This window comes from Dendrobates tinctorius, unplaced genomic scaffold (assembly GCF_039654945.1).
Source record: "Dendrobates tinctorius isolate UK_male_01 unplaced genomic scaffold, ASM3965494v1 ptg000165l, whole genome shotgun sequence".
NCBI classification, from domain to species: Eukaryota; Metazoa; Chordata; class Amphibia; order Anura; family Dendrobatidae; genus Dendrobates; species Dendrobates tinctorius.
In genome coordinates, this window is record NW_027361832.1 from 20597911 (window position 1) to 20614206 (window position 16296).

The following is a 16296-nucleotide window of genomic DNA, read 5'->3' on the forward strand; positions in this document are numbered from 1 at the left end:
CTCTTGCCACCTCCTGTCGCCTCCAACTCAAAAATATTTCCAGAATCCGTCCCTTCCTCAGTCCTCAATCTACTAAAACTCTTGTACATGCCCTCATCATCTCCCGCCTTGACTACTGCAACACTCTCCTCTGTGGCCTCCCTGCTAACTCTCTTGCACCACTCCAGTCTGTCCTCAATTCTGCTGCCCGACTAATCCACCTCTCTCCTCGCTACTCCCGTCTCCTCCCTCTGCAAATCCCTCCATTGGCTCCCAATTCCCCAACGAATCCAGTTCAAACTACTAACACTGACCTACAAAGCCATCCACAACCTTTCCCCTCCCTATATCTCTGAACTAATCTCCCAATATCTTCCCTCACGTAATCTTCGATCCTCCCAAGACCTCCTGCTCTCCTCCACACTTATTCGTTCCTCACACAATCGCCTCAAAGATTTCTCCCGAATATCCCCTATCCTCTGGAATGACATGCCTCAACACGTCCGATTATCCACCACCCTCGGATCCTTCAAACGGAACCTGAAAACTCATCTTTTCAGGAAAGCTTACAGCCTGCAATGACCATTCTGCTGCCTCACCACTGCCCGAGCTGCTGTTTCATCACCACCAAAGCTGCTGCACCCCCGACCTTCTGTCTCTTCCCCACTATCCCGTAGAATGTAAGTCCGCAAGGACAGGGTCCCCTCCTCTCTGTACCAGTATGTCATTGTAAATTTGTTTACTGTTAACGATGTCTATAACTTTGTATTTAAACCCCCTTCTCATGTACAGCACCATGGAATTAATGGCGCTATATAAATAATCTATAATAATAAATGCGCTAAGCAGCTTCCGGGTTGTAACAACTTCCGTCCAGTTGTAACTGGTGACGTCACAGCACACCTCTTGCCATGTTAACCCTCAACACACCACTCCTCCTCAACACACACCTCCTCAACACACACTCCTCTCACCTTCACTCACTCTTTCACTCCACATACGACCCTTTCTCTCACTCTGTCTCTCATACTCACGCCGTCAGCGCCGCGATACTCAAGATGGCGTCGCCGCAAGAACATGTCGCCGGCGTGGACAACGTCTGGATCCAGGATGGCGCCGGTGGAAGATGATGTCAGGGATCGTGGAGCAGCGGCGATGACGGCGTGAGTATGAGAGACGGAGTGAGAGAAAGGGTCGTATGTGGAGTGAAAGAGGGGGGGAATGTGAGTGGAGATGGTGAAAGGTGAGAGGAGTGTGTGTTGAGGAGGGGTGTGTTGAGGGTTAACATGGCAAGAGGTGTGTCACTATCCTCCCGATACGATAGCATCGGGCCTTAATCTAGTAATAATAATAATAATAATAATAATAATAATAATAATAAAAGAGCCATGGTTACAAGAAAAATAGCCAGCAATTACATCCCTTCCACCTCTGATAGAAAGAGGGATGTGCACAGAATAAATAGCTACACCCTTAACCGTGCCTTGTCCTTTTGTGCATCCTCACAGATATAAAGCCCCTTGTGAAGCCTTTTAGTCTTTCCACAAAGTTTGTTAGTCTTTTATGGCTCCCTCATGTAGTATGATACTTCCACAATGCCCACTCCACACATTATGATGCCCTAAAAATGCCCACACATACACACGTGTAACCCTCCCACACATTGATGCCCCCACAGTGCCCTTCCTACATCCTGTAATTCCCCACAGTGCTCCTCCCACACAGTATGATGCTCCCAGATTGCCCACTTCACACATTATGATGCCCTAAAAATGCCCACACATACACACGGGTAATCCTCCCACACATTATGATGCCCCCATATTGCCCCTCCTACATCCTGTAATTCCCCACAGTGCTCCTCCCAGATTTCCCCTCCCACACATTATGATGCCTCCACAGAATGACTGGTTCTCAGCTCCTCCCTTGTACATTATGATCCCCATGTTAAGTTGCATATCATTATGAAAAATCAGGACGGTAACTAGAGCGGATGCTTTTCACAGCTCCCGTATTAACCAACATTCACAGACTCCTGCATAGAAAATGTGCCATGTTACACAACGATCAATATTCCACATCTGAAATTTACAAGTTTATAGGATTTTATTCTTTTAATTTTAGGAGAAAATGATAGGTTTGTAGTTACATATTGTCATACATGAATGTCAACATTATTAAATTAGTAAATGTACGTAAAGCTATCATGGTAAGACGTTTGCTGGAAATGTAGCGCGTACCTTCAATAGCACACCTAACACAGCCAGGCCGTCAGGATGCTTCACAGCCTCATCAAAGGATGGGTACTTCTTTGCATTCCAGTGCACTATGTGCATCTTCAAAGGACAAAATCAAAATATTCGACACTTTATCATTTCTCCACTTGTTCTACAAATACAACTTAGATATATGTAAAGAGAAGGTTCACTAGAATTTACCTATTAGTTTTCCTCATAACTTAACCCTCCGTCAGGAACAATAGATCTGACAGGCGCAGCTCTTCTACTTTCATTTCTCCCTTCTCACCAGATTTTCAGGAAACCCCCTCCCTCTAGATAGTCTCCTGGCTCTAGCTGCTGTGTGAAACCTGATACCACAGTTGGTCTGCAGAGCTTCAGGAAGGAAGATATAGCTGTGCTGGCTCATTGGTCCCGAACACATCACACTTTATAAGGTTGGTATGTAATGTTTTTAGTCATTACTATTGTTTATTTAGCTTGTTTTATGAATGGATAGAGAAAGGTTTGTGGATATTTCATATAAATAAGGCAGATTTTCTTACAAATGAAAGTGTGCTTCTCAGGAGTTTTGAAATTTGTGTATATCAAAGTTATTACTTTTATGTTGAGTAAATGGGTTTGTTTTGCACCTGATAATGTGTAGTCTCTTTTTTTACATCCCTATGAAGGTCTCTGATCACTTTTAGATCACTGAAATTGAGAAAATTAGATATTCTAGGCATTTTTCTAGCCTGCGCTTGACAGGCACAGTGTTCCATTACGAGTTAGTTCGAATATTGTTCCTGACGGAGGGTTAATGATTGATTAATTTTTGCACATTTAGAGATTTTTTTAGATTTGCTTTATCATTATGAGTAGAAAGATCGGTTGCTAGAAATGTATTTCCTGAGAACGTTGTGATTGTCAAACATTGATTTTAGCCCTAGCAATTAATCTCTCTTTTGTATCAGTCTGTCATTATATCCCAAGCTACCAATGTGTCTTTGGAATCAGCATTTCTCTCTGTTTCTGCGCTCTTTCCGATGCCATACAACTTCCATGTTCAATGCCCCCTTGACGCTCCCTTCCCCTCTCACAGCAATACAATCTCAGAGACACAGAAATAGAAGCCACCGAGGCATCCTCTTCCTCCCTGACTTTTATTTTCTATTTTATTCTAGAAGTCAATGATGGAAAAAACAATTCTGTTTGCTAATCACAGCTCTCTGCTCTTGCTATGGAGTTCTGTACTTGTTAGAATGCCCAGTTATGTCTTGGTTTTGAGAACAATGTAAACTGGGGACAAACCACGGATAATCGAATGTGTTACAGCAGAACTTGTGCTGAGCTTTGTAGTTCTACTAATACTACAGTTCTATCCACCAGAGTTGTCGCGCAAGGAGGAGAGCCTGTCATGCCCCAATGCTTGAAGTAAGCAGACACTGTACGGAGACTCTGAATTGCTCAAGAGACAACTTGAGACTACCTCTTCCGTGTGATTTTCAGTTTGCATGTTGTCGACAGCACATCAGCTGTTTACACAGACTATGAACACAGAAGATGAGCTGCTAAACAGGACTATTATTTTATTCCTTGTGTACATGGGTCGCCCTCGCACACCCAGGGCAGCGAGGTATTCAGTACCGGGCCGGTGTCAGGCGGGAATGTGTCACAGCAGCAGTGACCCGGTCCGTGGCCCTGGGCGCCCAATATCAATGGCGGTGATGTGAATGGTGTTAAAGTTTATTAGACTAGTTCGTGACGCCACCCGTGGTGTTTGGCAAGTAAGATGTTGAGCCAACGCTGCATGCAGATCCGCTGGGACCGATGGTGTGGTGCAGCAAAGATGGTGTAGCTCCCCACAGGTGGAGCTGTAGTCCCAGGGCAGTGTAGGTGCAATGGATGTGGAGAGGCGCAGGCTGGTATGGATGCTGGTACCCAGGTGTAGTGGTGCGGGAATAACTGGAGGACACCAGAGTATGCGGTTCCAAAGCTTTACTCACTGTTTGCAGTTCACACCACTGCCTGCCTCCGTACCGTGTTCTCCGGGTCAGGGCTCCAGCCAACCTCCAGGCAGGATAGGGTTCTCCCTTCCACACTCCGCCAACATGTGCCTTACTGAACGACTCCTCCAATGCGCCTTTAGGTGCGAAGCACTTCAGTACTTAGTTACCCTGGAATGCCTCTCTCTAGGTGTTCCTAGTCTTTACTTGTATGACAGACAGCTGTAGCCTGCTTCGGGGACTCCACTCTGCGTCCCGGCTCTCTATTAAGTTGCTGTTGTGTCCCAAGTCTATGATGGGAGCAAGGCATTAGCGGCTCACTACTCCTCCGGTGTCAATTGCCGGACATAAAGATCCAATCAACCTCGGGGACCGGCCTTTGCGCTCTCTGGACTGGAAGGGTTCTCTATCTTTCTTCAACCAGCTTCCCACCGTCCTTCTATTCTCCTTCGTGCCGATCTGTTCTCTCTCTTATGGAATCTGTAGTCTCCAGTCTACGTCTCTTTCTCCTCTTCCTTCCCTAGGGAGCTCGTTCCACTAAGACCAGTCCTCAGCCTCTCCTGACTGACTGCCTTCCTCCGCCTTGAGCTCCTCTCAGGCTGACCTGCTGTCAGCCTGCTCTCTCTCGCTCTCAGACCCTCGTCTAACTGACCTGAAATCCTACACCTTCCCTCTCTTTTGTATCATCTCACTCCACCCGCCTCCCAGCACATCTCGTGTTACGAAGCAGGGTTCCACGAGGGGTGCTCTGCTAACCCCCAGCCTGAAGCTGTTAGGTGGCCCCACTGAACTATCCTGTGTGTGGAATGCAGATGTGGAGCGTGGTCAGGAGTTCCCACCTTACCTGGATGGTGGGGCACTACACTTTAGGAGAAGGTGCAGTACCTCTGTGGCGACTGAAACCTCAGGGGCGCCACATACATAGGCCAATGATTGTAAAGAAGTGCTTGTACGGCCCATATTAAAGAGCCAGTCTTAAGGGAAATCTGTAATCAAGTTTTTGCTACACCATCTGTGAGTCACATGACGAATGGACAGAGATTCTGATTTCAGTGATGTGTCACTAACTGGGCTGCTTGCTGCAGTTTTGATACAATCAGTGTTTTCTCTGTTGCAGATGTAGTTCTCTGAATGCTAAACTCTGTATAACCCCGCCCACACCACTGATTGACAGCTTTCTGCATACACTGTGCAAAGGTAGAAACCTGATAATCAGTGGTGGGGGTAGGCAGGGCCGTATTTAGAGTTTATGCTGCCCTAGGCACTTTTAGTGCTGCCTCCCCATTGTTGAGTATGACTAATGCAGACACTTTGGCAAAAATTACTGAAGTGAAAGCAGCCTTTCTCCCTAGTGCAGCCATCTCCCCAGTGCAGCCATCTCCCCAGTGCAGCCATCTCCCCAGTGCACCCATCTCCCTAGTGCACCCATCTCCCTAGTGCACCCATCACCTCAGTGCACCCAACTCCCTAGTGCACCCATCACCTCAGTGCACCCAACTCCCTAGTGCAGCCATCTCCTCAGTGCACCCGTCTCCCCAGTGCAGCCATCTCCTCAGTGCACCCGTCTCCCCAGTGCAGCCATCTCCTCAGTGCACCCGTCTCCCCAGTGCAGCCATCTCCTCAGTGCAGCCATCTCCCCAGTGCAGCCATCTCCTCAGTGCACCCATCTCCCTAGTGCACCCATCTCCCTAGTGCACCCATCACCTCAGTGCACCCAACTCCCTAGTGCACCCATCTCCCTAGTGCACCCATCTCCCTAGTGCACCCATCACCTCAGTGCACCCAACTCCCTAGTGCAGCCATCTCCTCAGTGCACCCGTCTCCCCAGTGCAGCCATCTCCTCAGTGCACTCGTCTCCCCAGTGCAGCCAACTCCCTAGTGCAGCCATCTCCTCAGTGCACCCATCTCCCTAGTGCACCCATCTCCTCAGTGCACCCATCTCCCCCCCTCATACTCATCTTCCCCCTGGGCTCATACTCATCTCCCCCTTGGGCTCATACTCATCTCCCCCTTCCTGTATGCATGCCTGGGCTCACCTCGCGCGGTTCCTGCATGTATCTCGTCTACCGCTCCAGGCGCCGGCATTCTTCCTGTGTCTGTGAGCGGTCACGTGATACCGCTCATTAAGATCATGAATATGGACGCCACACCTATGGGAGAGGAGTGGCGTCCATATTCATTACTGTAATGAGCGGTACCACGTGACCGCTCACAGACACAGGAAGAATGAATGCCGGCGCCGGAGACCATCGGAGCTGCAGGCACCGCTGGAGGAGGTGACAGGTGAGTATGATGTCTTCAAGAGGGGAGGGGAGGAGAGGGGAGGATCCGACCTGGACTTCCATTATAAAAAAAACAAAAAAAACTTTGCCCAGGTGCCGCCCTCCCGCATCGTCCCGCCCTAGGCACGTGCCCGCAGGTGCCTAGTGGCAAATACAGCCCTGGGGGTAGGGTTATGCAGAACTCATGAATATGGAGGACTACATGGCAGCAGGGTTACTATTCCTCTAATGATAGTCTCTTACTGAAAAAAAGTGATTTTATTAAAACAAAAAGGAATTAGCCCAGCAGGTGATGCATGGCTGGAATCAGGGTCTCTGTCTCTACATTATGCTGTGGTCAGATTAGGTGGTAAAATCCCGGTGACAGATTTCCTTTTAGAATTAGATTACTGGGAAATATATTATGCTAAAATGAATCTATGGACAAAATCAAGGTCAAGTACGGTATATATTTTTTTCCTGTTTTGTCTACTAGTGATGCTGTGTAACATGTTTTTCTGGTAAATCTAGCAAAAAGAATAAACACTGCTCTGGACATGAAAGCAGATCTGTCATCACTTTTTTCCTATGAAATAGACCAAGTGCTTTACACAGGTTCTGCGCGTGATGCTGGGGTTACGTCACCATTCATAAAGTGCAGTATTTTGGGAATTGGAGAACTGAAATCTTTACGGCTGCCAATGGAGATTTTGCATGCAGGTTAGGCTGACACATTATTTGATCTGCAGCCGTCATGCCAAATCATTTCTAGTCTTTTTTTTTTTCTCCCGAGACCATAACGCCTTACCTCAGCTGGGTATTCGTGTCCATCTATCACGTGCTCAGAGCCGTCGCGGTCAGAAGAGCCCCAGTGAAAATGGAACTGACGTAAGCGATAATAACCAGTCAATGGACCATCACTTATAACTAAAGCGCAAAAGAGAGTGCAGTCAAACTCACGGTAAAATAATGTGTCTTTCTCCAAAAGGATGACTGTTAGTAGCGTTTACATATGAAAACATCAGATCATAAGGATCAGCACTTATTAACTATGAATAATAGTGATATTGTAAGGTAAACCCCAAAAGAATCCCAAAATACCAGGACAGGCCATTATTAGACATACTTGCGAATACAATCAGTGGCCACAATATCTCATTAATAATTTTAGGTCCATGCTGCCAGGTCATAAATGTGAGACATAGTCATATAGAGTACGGCCGGGGTTGTCACAAGTCCACACAAGAAGTGTCCGAGATTGGAGCTGCATCATTACAGCACTGTGAAGATAAAAACAAAGCCCCCATCGTATCCTACAGAACTACCCCAGAGCGCTCCATGTTACATAGGAAGTGGCACAACTCACACTGAATTCTCAGAAGAAAAAAAAAAATGTAAAAATTGTTGGGTGCTATGTTGCAAAGTATTTCGGCTTCCGGGAGACCATATGCTTCCGCACAGAAGAGTTTTACCGCAAAAGAAAAAAAGTCTACCGATCCAGGAGTACAGTGTGTACGGACTCTAAACGGTATATGCCATAAATATCTGATAGATCGGGTCACAGTTGTGGAATCAGTATTTATCGCTAGGACTGGGGCCATGTTTTTGGAACTCCAGTTTGTTTTATGGGAGTTACAGACAACAGTTAGTGTATGTGCACACAAGGAAGGGATTTTTAGGTCAAACAAATTATTTTTTCAAGCAGAAATCACTTCAGGAAATGTTGTGGCGTTTTCCATGATTTTTTTTTTGTCCTGAAGCGTTTTCTGTACAAGTTTCGTTAAAGTTTTTTTAACAATTTTTGTGGTCTATTTTCTCACATATTTTGTAAATCAACAATTAATGAAATACTAGGCATGAACACCTAAAAAAAACGCCTAGGCTTCTTTGTGGCAGTTTTGTAGGCTTCCAGTTTAGTGATGAGTGAGTATACTCGGTGCTTGGGTTTCCCCGAGCATGCTCGGGTCATCTCCGAGTATTTTGGCGTGCTCGGAGATTTAGTTTGTGTCGCTGCAGGTGCATGATTTGTGGCTGCTCGACAGCCTGAATACATGTGGGGGTTGCCTGTTTCTAATGAATTCTTATAAAAAATAGAAATGTATTCATGAAGGTGATGACCAATTGTAGCATTTCATCAGTAGCACACGGCGGCTGTCCATGTCTGTGCAGGAGGTGCCATATTGGCCTCTGAGTGTCTTCTGGGTCACAACTACATCCCCACCGTTGACGACTACTATGTCTATGTCATAGGTCTCTACTTAATCATATAAATCAGTCACTTAGCTTCTGACGTACCTGACGTATCATTGGTGTCTTCAAACTCCACATTAAAACAGTGGCCCACATTAACAAGTCTTCGGGACGACTTAGGATCATAGTAGATGTACAGAGGTCTTAGCAAAGAGTCATATTTGACTTTTTGAGTATAAATATTAATTGGAGACTGACGAGGCCGGCATTGTTCATTGCGCGAGGTCGATACTCCCATTTTTGGCCTTTTCCTGGAAAGCATGAACATAATACACAATTTTCAATCCATTCTCACTTTTTGGTGATTACAGCTAATTATCCTGGTTCCATCCATGATGCCTCAGCTACGTCTGGATTTATCGAACGGTAATATGAGAGGTGCATATATGTTCCACCGTGCGCTGAATATCTGAGTAATACTGCCAGGAAGATCTCTGTAATACTGTGTGAAAATAATTTGGACCATGTGGAATTTTGTAGTTATCCAATGAGAAGGAAGAAATCAGTTTCCACGGTTCAGTATACATTCCAAAGCCTATTCTCACAGTCATCTGCTCAAAATACTTAAGGGAGATCAATAATATTTTCTTAGATCTTTGCACTGTCATGAAAATGTTTTTGACTCTATAAATAATCTACGGTATGTAAAATTATTTATATCTTACTGATATAGATGAGCACAGAAACTGGGGCATTAAGAGGACCTGTCCACTCTCCTGATTGACTGGAGCATCGTTTCTCAGCTCTATCGTTCCTCTGTTATCCCTACCAGAAATTTGTTAGTAAATTGACACAAGTGTTTTACCAGTTAGGGGTGTCCCTATTGAGAATAAGGGCTCATTCCCACTTGCAATGAAATCGGACGAATGCAATCCGATTAAAAATTGACCAATGTTACTCTAGCCTTGTGTGTTCATCTGCGATTTTTTTTTTTCCAGCTCGGATCGGATCACGATCGGACTGGAAAAAAAAAGCGCAGCATGCTGGGATTGTATACTAGGGAAAAAAAAAAATAAAAAAAAAAAAAAAAAATCACACAGCACTCAGACTATGTGAGTGCCATCCAATTTCTATACATCAATGTCTTTTGAAAAGCCGGCAATTCATTTGCCACGTAGATATAAAGAGGTCAGTGACATATACAATTAGTACAGTGCTGGTGCAACTTACTGTACATGTATTTAAATGATAATTACTTTTCTGAAAAAATGGCATGGGCTCACAAATGATAACCAGCAAAGGCAAGGCAGACAGCTGCTGGCTGATATTAATAGCCAAGGCAAGTGGGAAGAGCAAGGTTAAGTGCCAGAATTGGCACATCTTATAGATGCACCTTTTCTGGGGTGGCTGAGAACTGATGTTTTTAGCATAGGAGGGGAAATATCTATGGCCCCTTCCTAGACTATTAATATCAGCCAGCGGCTGTCTAGCCAGCTTTTGCTGGTTATTAATTATAGGGGGATTCTATTTCTTTTTTTTGGATGGGGGTGGGACCCCCATTTTAATAGCCAGTAAAGGCTAAGTATACAGCTGCTAGCTGATATTAATAGCCTGGGAAGCTCCATTGGTATTACCCCCTTCCCAGGCTATAAACATCTGCCCCCAGCCATCAGCCTTCCCTCTGCTGGTTAAGAAAATTACGTGAAAGCCCAAACTTTTTTTCAGAAAAATAATCATTTAATAATCAAATACATGTACAATAAGCAGCTCATGCACTGTACTAATTGTATATGACATTGACATCTTTATTTCTATTCTGTGTGTATATACTGTATGTAATCTGTCTATTCTATTCTGTTGGGTCCCACTGAGATTCTACTGTATGCGGCTGCTGAATTGCCGGCTTTTCAACTATCTAGCTAGCTATCTAATCTATATATGCATGGTTTGGAAAAATATTTATTTGAAAACTATGTGTAAATGACAGAGAATTGCTCTATGTAAAAGCTCATGTTAAAATCGCATTGCAATCGGATAGCAATCGCACGGCATCGAGATGTAAATGGGATGCTAAGTGTTAAAAATCAGATTGTACTCGCATGAAAAATTCATGACACTTGCATGACTCTCGTCTGACTTTGCAGGGACAAAATCAGACCGATTTTACAATCGCTAGTGTGTCTCCGTCCTAAGGCTGTAGTCACACTACTAGCATACTGTATAGCATGCAATGCGACAGCATTGGAAGTGATATGCTAATGACCCTCTTCTGCTACTCTGCTGCGAGCGGGAGCTGAGTGTCATGCTACTGTGCTGCGATCCTCTCACACATACTGTAGACAACATATCGTTTACTGGGTTTCGATGGCTATAATTAGGACATTTCTCAACGGCGAATTTACCACTGCAATTACAGCTTTTTACAGATTTGAATAAGTAACTGATGTTTTAAGGAGTTAAATGATGTTGGGCCACTGATCTCGCACTAAGAATATACAGATAGTGTCGATGCCTTGCATCAAGTTCAGTGCCGTCCAGCCTCTCCCAAATGAGTTCTGAGCATCAGAACTGGCATCAAATTGTGAAAAACAGCCAATTTTCACAGATGTAAATAAGTAGCTGATGTTTTTCAGGAGTTAATTGATGGGTTTGGGTTTGATGCGAGACGTCACTGTGTATTCTTAGTGTGAGATCAAAAACCGAAGAGAAAACCACAGGGTTGTTTTTACCAAAAAATTATACAAATATTTATTTATATTTATATAGGGCATTAGCGCAACAATGGTGTAAACAGGGATAACAAATACAATTAAAAAGCCGCATAAAAATTCATGGTATAATGTAGACACAGTATAAATTGCACAAAGGGTCTATTGTATATAAACAGCAGAAGTATTTCAGATACCATATCAAATCAAATGGCAATCAAATGTATGAAGCAATATGACGCTCCATAGCGTGTCAGCTATCAGTTAAATAAAGTGCATGTGCAAAAAAAGTGGCTGATGCAAAGAAGACATAAAGTGCTATGAAAATGTAATAGCTGCCCAATTGTAAAGATTCATACTAGTGCTAATAAAGGGTTAAATAAATATACCTGATGGCGGCAGGCATAAATATACCTGAAGGTGTAGGCGCTACAGGTACTAGACGAATTCCTCAAGAGATGTAGTTTCCAAAAATGGGGTCAAATGTGGATGGCTCTTTTGGCACCATAACTGCTCTTCAAATGTAACATTGCGCCTGCAGTCTGTTCCTGCCAAATCTGCATCCAAAATGTCATACAGTGCCCTTTCCCTACCAAAATCTTGCCATGCGCCCAAACAGTTGGTTTCCCCAAAAAATGGAGCATTGGTGTACTCAGCAGAAATTGCACAACAAATTATATGGTTCATTTTCTTCTGTTACCTTTGTGAAAATGAACAATTTGGGGCTAAAGCAACATTTTTGTGTGAAAAAAATGTGATTGTTTTTTTTTTAATTTTCACTACTCAACTAAATAAAATTCTTTGAAGCACCTGTGGGTTAAAGGAGCTCACCACACCTCTAGATATGTTTCTTGATGGGAGTAGTTTCCACCGTAGGGTCACATGTGGCTGGTTTCCACTGTTTAGGCACATCAGGAGCTCCGTAAATGCCACATGGAGTCCTGTGCGCAGAAGTTTTCCATGACATATGGGGTTTTTTTTGTACTCAGTAGAAAATTCACAACAAATTGCATGATCCATTTTCTCCTGTTACCCTTGTGGGGGCTAAAGCAACATTTTTGTGGGAAAAAAAGTAAAATTCCACATTGCTTTAATTCCTGTGCAGAGCCTGAAGGATTAAAAAACTTGTTGAATACGTGGTTTTAGGGGTGCAGTTTTTAAAATGGTGTTGCTTTTGGGTATTTTCTGTCACATAGGCCCCTCAGAGTCACTTCAATTGTGGTTTTGTAAATTTTTGGGGAAAAAAATGAGAAATTGCTGGTCAACTTCTAACCCTTATAATTTTCGAACAAAAAGAAATATGTTTAAAAAATGATGGTGATGTAAAGTAGACACGGGAAATGTTATCTATTAACTATTTTGTGTGATATAACTATCTGGTTTAAGGACATCAAAATTTAAAACGTGAAAAGTTCCAAAATCCTGGTATTTTCACAAATAAACTAAAAAAAAAAATCTATCTATATTTACCGCTTATTTAAAGTACAAAGTGTCATGAAAAAAATTCTAAATCACTGGGATCCCCTGAAGCATTCCAGAATTATTACCTCATAAAGTGACACTCGTCAGAATGATAAAATTTGGCCTGGTCAGAAAGGTGAAAACAGGATCAGGGGTTAAGGAGTTAACGAAGCACGCCAATTTATATTTTTTTTCCATTAAATGTGTGTGTGTATGTGTGCATGTGATATAGTGTGAATGTAATAATATACTCACCACGTCTCTTTCCAGGATCCATCAAAGTTCTGCTTCTCTTCTTATTGACGTCACCACACTTGTGACTGGCCAGCTTACTCTACGCGTGAGTTGGAAGTCTATTTTACAATGGAAGTGTATGGAGCCTTGTTCTGACCCGACATAGGCTTACATTGTAAAAGTAATTTCCGGGTCACTCAGAGCACAGCTGGAGAGTCTGCAGAGGGGTATCGTCACTGAAATGGGCAGAAGAATATGTAAAAAAAAAAAAAAAAAGAAAAAAAGAGGAAACAAAAAAAACCAAGAAGAAAATGAACGAACCCAGAAAATTCTTCTCTTTTCTCTGCTCTGTGTACAAACAAGAAGTCTCTTGTCCCTGCATTTATCATTTCCCTCTACAGCTCTTGACCCAGCTGCTCCCTCCTCCCACTTGCCAGGGACTTTTGCAGTGACTTATGACTCATATAAGGAAAATTGACCTTGTGTTTCTACATAGAGCTAAGAAGATTTTAGCTAGTCGTTAAGGGGTCATGTCAGTAGGTTGTTTAAGTAATTCAGAAGTCCTCGGACTTTGTATCCTTTCTCATCTCTGGTCAAGAGATAAGAATCCTGAACACTTGTTCGCCTTCTAACTCCGAATTCCATGATGTGTTATGTAAGAATAGGTTTTCTAAATAGTACAATCCCTTTAATTGAAATGATTAATGCTCAAAAATGTTTCTGAAATATATATGCTACTCGTTAGTGTCATATGCTGGGTTCCTTCTCCCTCCTCACCCAACACGTTTTTTTCTTTTTCTCTTTGTTCTTTACGGATGCTGATTGGCCTTGTGGCGATATGGATAAATCCATTAAGGCTACAATACTTGGATCTCGGAGACCGAGGCTATGTTAATATTGCTCTGCTTGTTCTGCCAGATTACGACTCCTGGGGTGTTCAGTGCATAGACAATGGTAATTGGTCTTGACTCCTCCTGGAGAGGGGACTGTTCAAGAGACCCTACTGTCATCTCTATGTGTGGGTTATTAGGGGGGGTTATCTTTGAGTGGGTAAAAGTTGGGCCGGGATCCGTGTTTGGGAATGCTTTTTTTGCTGATGTTTAGTGGGGAATGTATAAATTTGAAGAGATTTCTATCTGATATGAGGTCTGCATCATGGTTCTACCTTGCTCTAGAAAATGGCTAATAGTACAACCTTTTTGTCATGGAATGATAATGAGTCTGTACATCGCAGGGCTATTCTAGACTATGCAAAACCCTTCCACCCTGAAATAATCTGTCTACAAGAAACTCATCTAACTGCAGACATGTAAAGGGAGAGATTCGTTGGATGCAGTGAAGAGCCGGAGGCAGAGAAGGGGTTAACAGGATTTACTAGAACAGGTTATTATATAAGGATACTCCAAGCAGGGACACGAGATCAGTAACGGCAACAACGAGAATTGCACAGAAACACAATGCTTGAGAAAAAGGTATACAAAAAAAAGGCAACTTAGCTCTTGCAGTTCTTGTTGGGGAAAGACTGGAATATCTCTCGACGGCGTCACAGATCGTGGACAATGTCTATGGCTCTGTTACGGAGGAATGAAAAACACTGTCTCCCGATAGTACTGATGTATCCTGTTTCGCTTGGCTTGGGTGTGCTGGAACATGGAAACAGTCCTTTATGTAGATTCCTCTGGAATGGCGCTGAACACGAACCATGGGCACGCTCACAGACTGTGGTAGCGTGCGGTCCCCTAGAGTAGTTTCTAGGAACGGAACAAGTCAGCTTATCTGAAACTGCAGGCAGGAAGGAGCTGTCCAGCAAGGAATGGTCCAAAGACAGCTCAGTAGTGACACAGTCAATTTGAAAGTCAGAATGCTGGGGAATGGATGACATGGAGTTAGCAGTCGGATCAGTGGGGACGGAGGCAACCTTCTCCTTGTTCTCCTGTCGCTTTCCCGCCAAGTCTCCCTTGTTCCCGCTCTCAGTCCCTTTTATTTCCCCTGTGCCCCCTGCTGTACAGTCTGCAGGTCCTCCCCTTCCAGAAGAACCTTCCCCTGGCAACAGTGGTGACAGTCCCGATAGTTCTGGTCCCAAAGTGCACCGGAAACCGCTGACTCTGTCTCGGCTCATCTTACACACCCCCTTTTTTCACCCGCCATTCCACGGGCGAGGCATCCTGAGAACCGTTAGGGCACTGCTTGTCTGTCTTAGCAATTTGTTGCCAAATAAACTGAACTTGGTTGTAACAATTGGGGGGTTGGCCAGCCGTTGTGCGTTCGTAGCGACATAGATTGGAAGGAAAAGTGGAGTCTTCTAGTGGGGGTAAAGTTGGATCTGTACCTGCCGTGATGTTTTCTTCCAGGGTTCTTACCAACAGAGGTATTCTTGGCTGGCTGCTCAGGATTTTCTTCCTCTTCATCCTCTACAGTCACAGGAGGCACATCTTCAAGAACCTCAGGTGTTTCTTCCCTTTGTATGGGGTCCTCTGAGAGGCATGGCCAAAGCATACTTCTATGTACCAGTCTAGTGGGAGCATTTGTCTCTCCTTCCGGATAAACCTCATATACGGGTCCATCCGTACCGACCCGATGCTTCACTCTGTATGGCCTACTCTCCCACCGATTTTCCAGCTTGTCACGTGGATATTTTTCCCGCACCAACACTCGATCACCAACCTGAAGATCTGTCCCCTGCAAAGGAAGATTCTCAAGATGTTCCAGCTCCCGGAGCCAGGTCTGTACTAGACGATGTAAGGTCTTCAGATTCAGATGTTGGCGATGTTCTTGGACCCAGGTAGACACCCCCATCCATGGGTAGACCTCCCCTGGATCTAGCTCCGTGACTTCTTTCCTCGTTTAGCCAAACAGTAGGGAGTAAGGTGTGTAACCAGTGGTTTGATGGACTCGATTGTTGTAGATCCACTCGATTTCAGAGACATACTCCAGCCACTTAGCCTTCCTATTGTCTTCCAGGGTCCTTAACATCTGGATTAGAGTACGGTTAAACTGCTCACAGGCCCCGTTTCCCTGAGGGTGGTATGGTGTGGTGTGCGACCGGTCGAACTGATAGATCTGCTGTAACTCATCCATTACTTTTCCTCATCCATTACTTTTCCAAAGAAACAGGCTCCTTGATCAGAGTGGATCCACAGCGGGCATCCATATACTTGAATGAAATTTTTACAGATAGCATATGCAGCGGACTCAGCTGTTTGGTCCCGGGTGGGCTTCACCACCAAACTTTGTGAAATGA

At 44.2% G+C, this 16296-nt stretch overlaps 1 protein-coding gene across 7 annotated transcripts in view; it reads right to left on the minus strand.

Moving 5' to 3' along the window:
• LOC141053191 (carbonic anhydrase 13-like) overlaps positions 1–16296 on the minus strand; it is a 77558-nt gene that overhangs the window by 13338 nt on the left and 47924 nt on the right. For 5 of the 7 annotated variants that reach the window (XM_073550568.1, XM_073550567.1, XM_073550572.1 and 2 more), the window contains 3 exons: positions 8758–8963; positions 7271–7389; positions 2220–2315 (listed from right to left, as the gene is read on the minus strand). In XM_073550568.1, coding sequence (XP_073406669.1) covers positions 2220–2315; positions 7271–7389; positions 8758–8963 — 421 coding nt within the window. Of the gene's footprint in view, positions 1–2219; positions 2316–7270; positions 7390–8757; positions 8964–13076; positions 13322–13376; positions 13670–16296 lie in introns of those variants that run through there. The other 2 variants (XM_073550566.1, XM_073550569.1) reach the window with 2 other exon arrangements.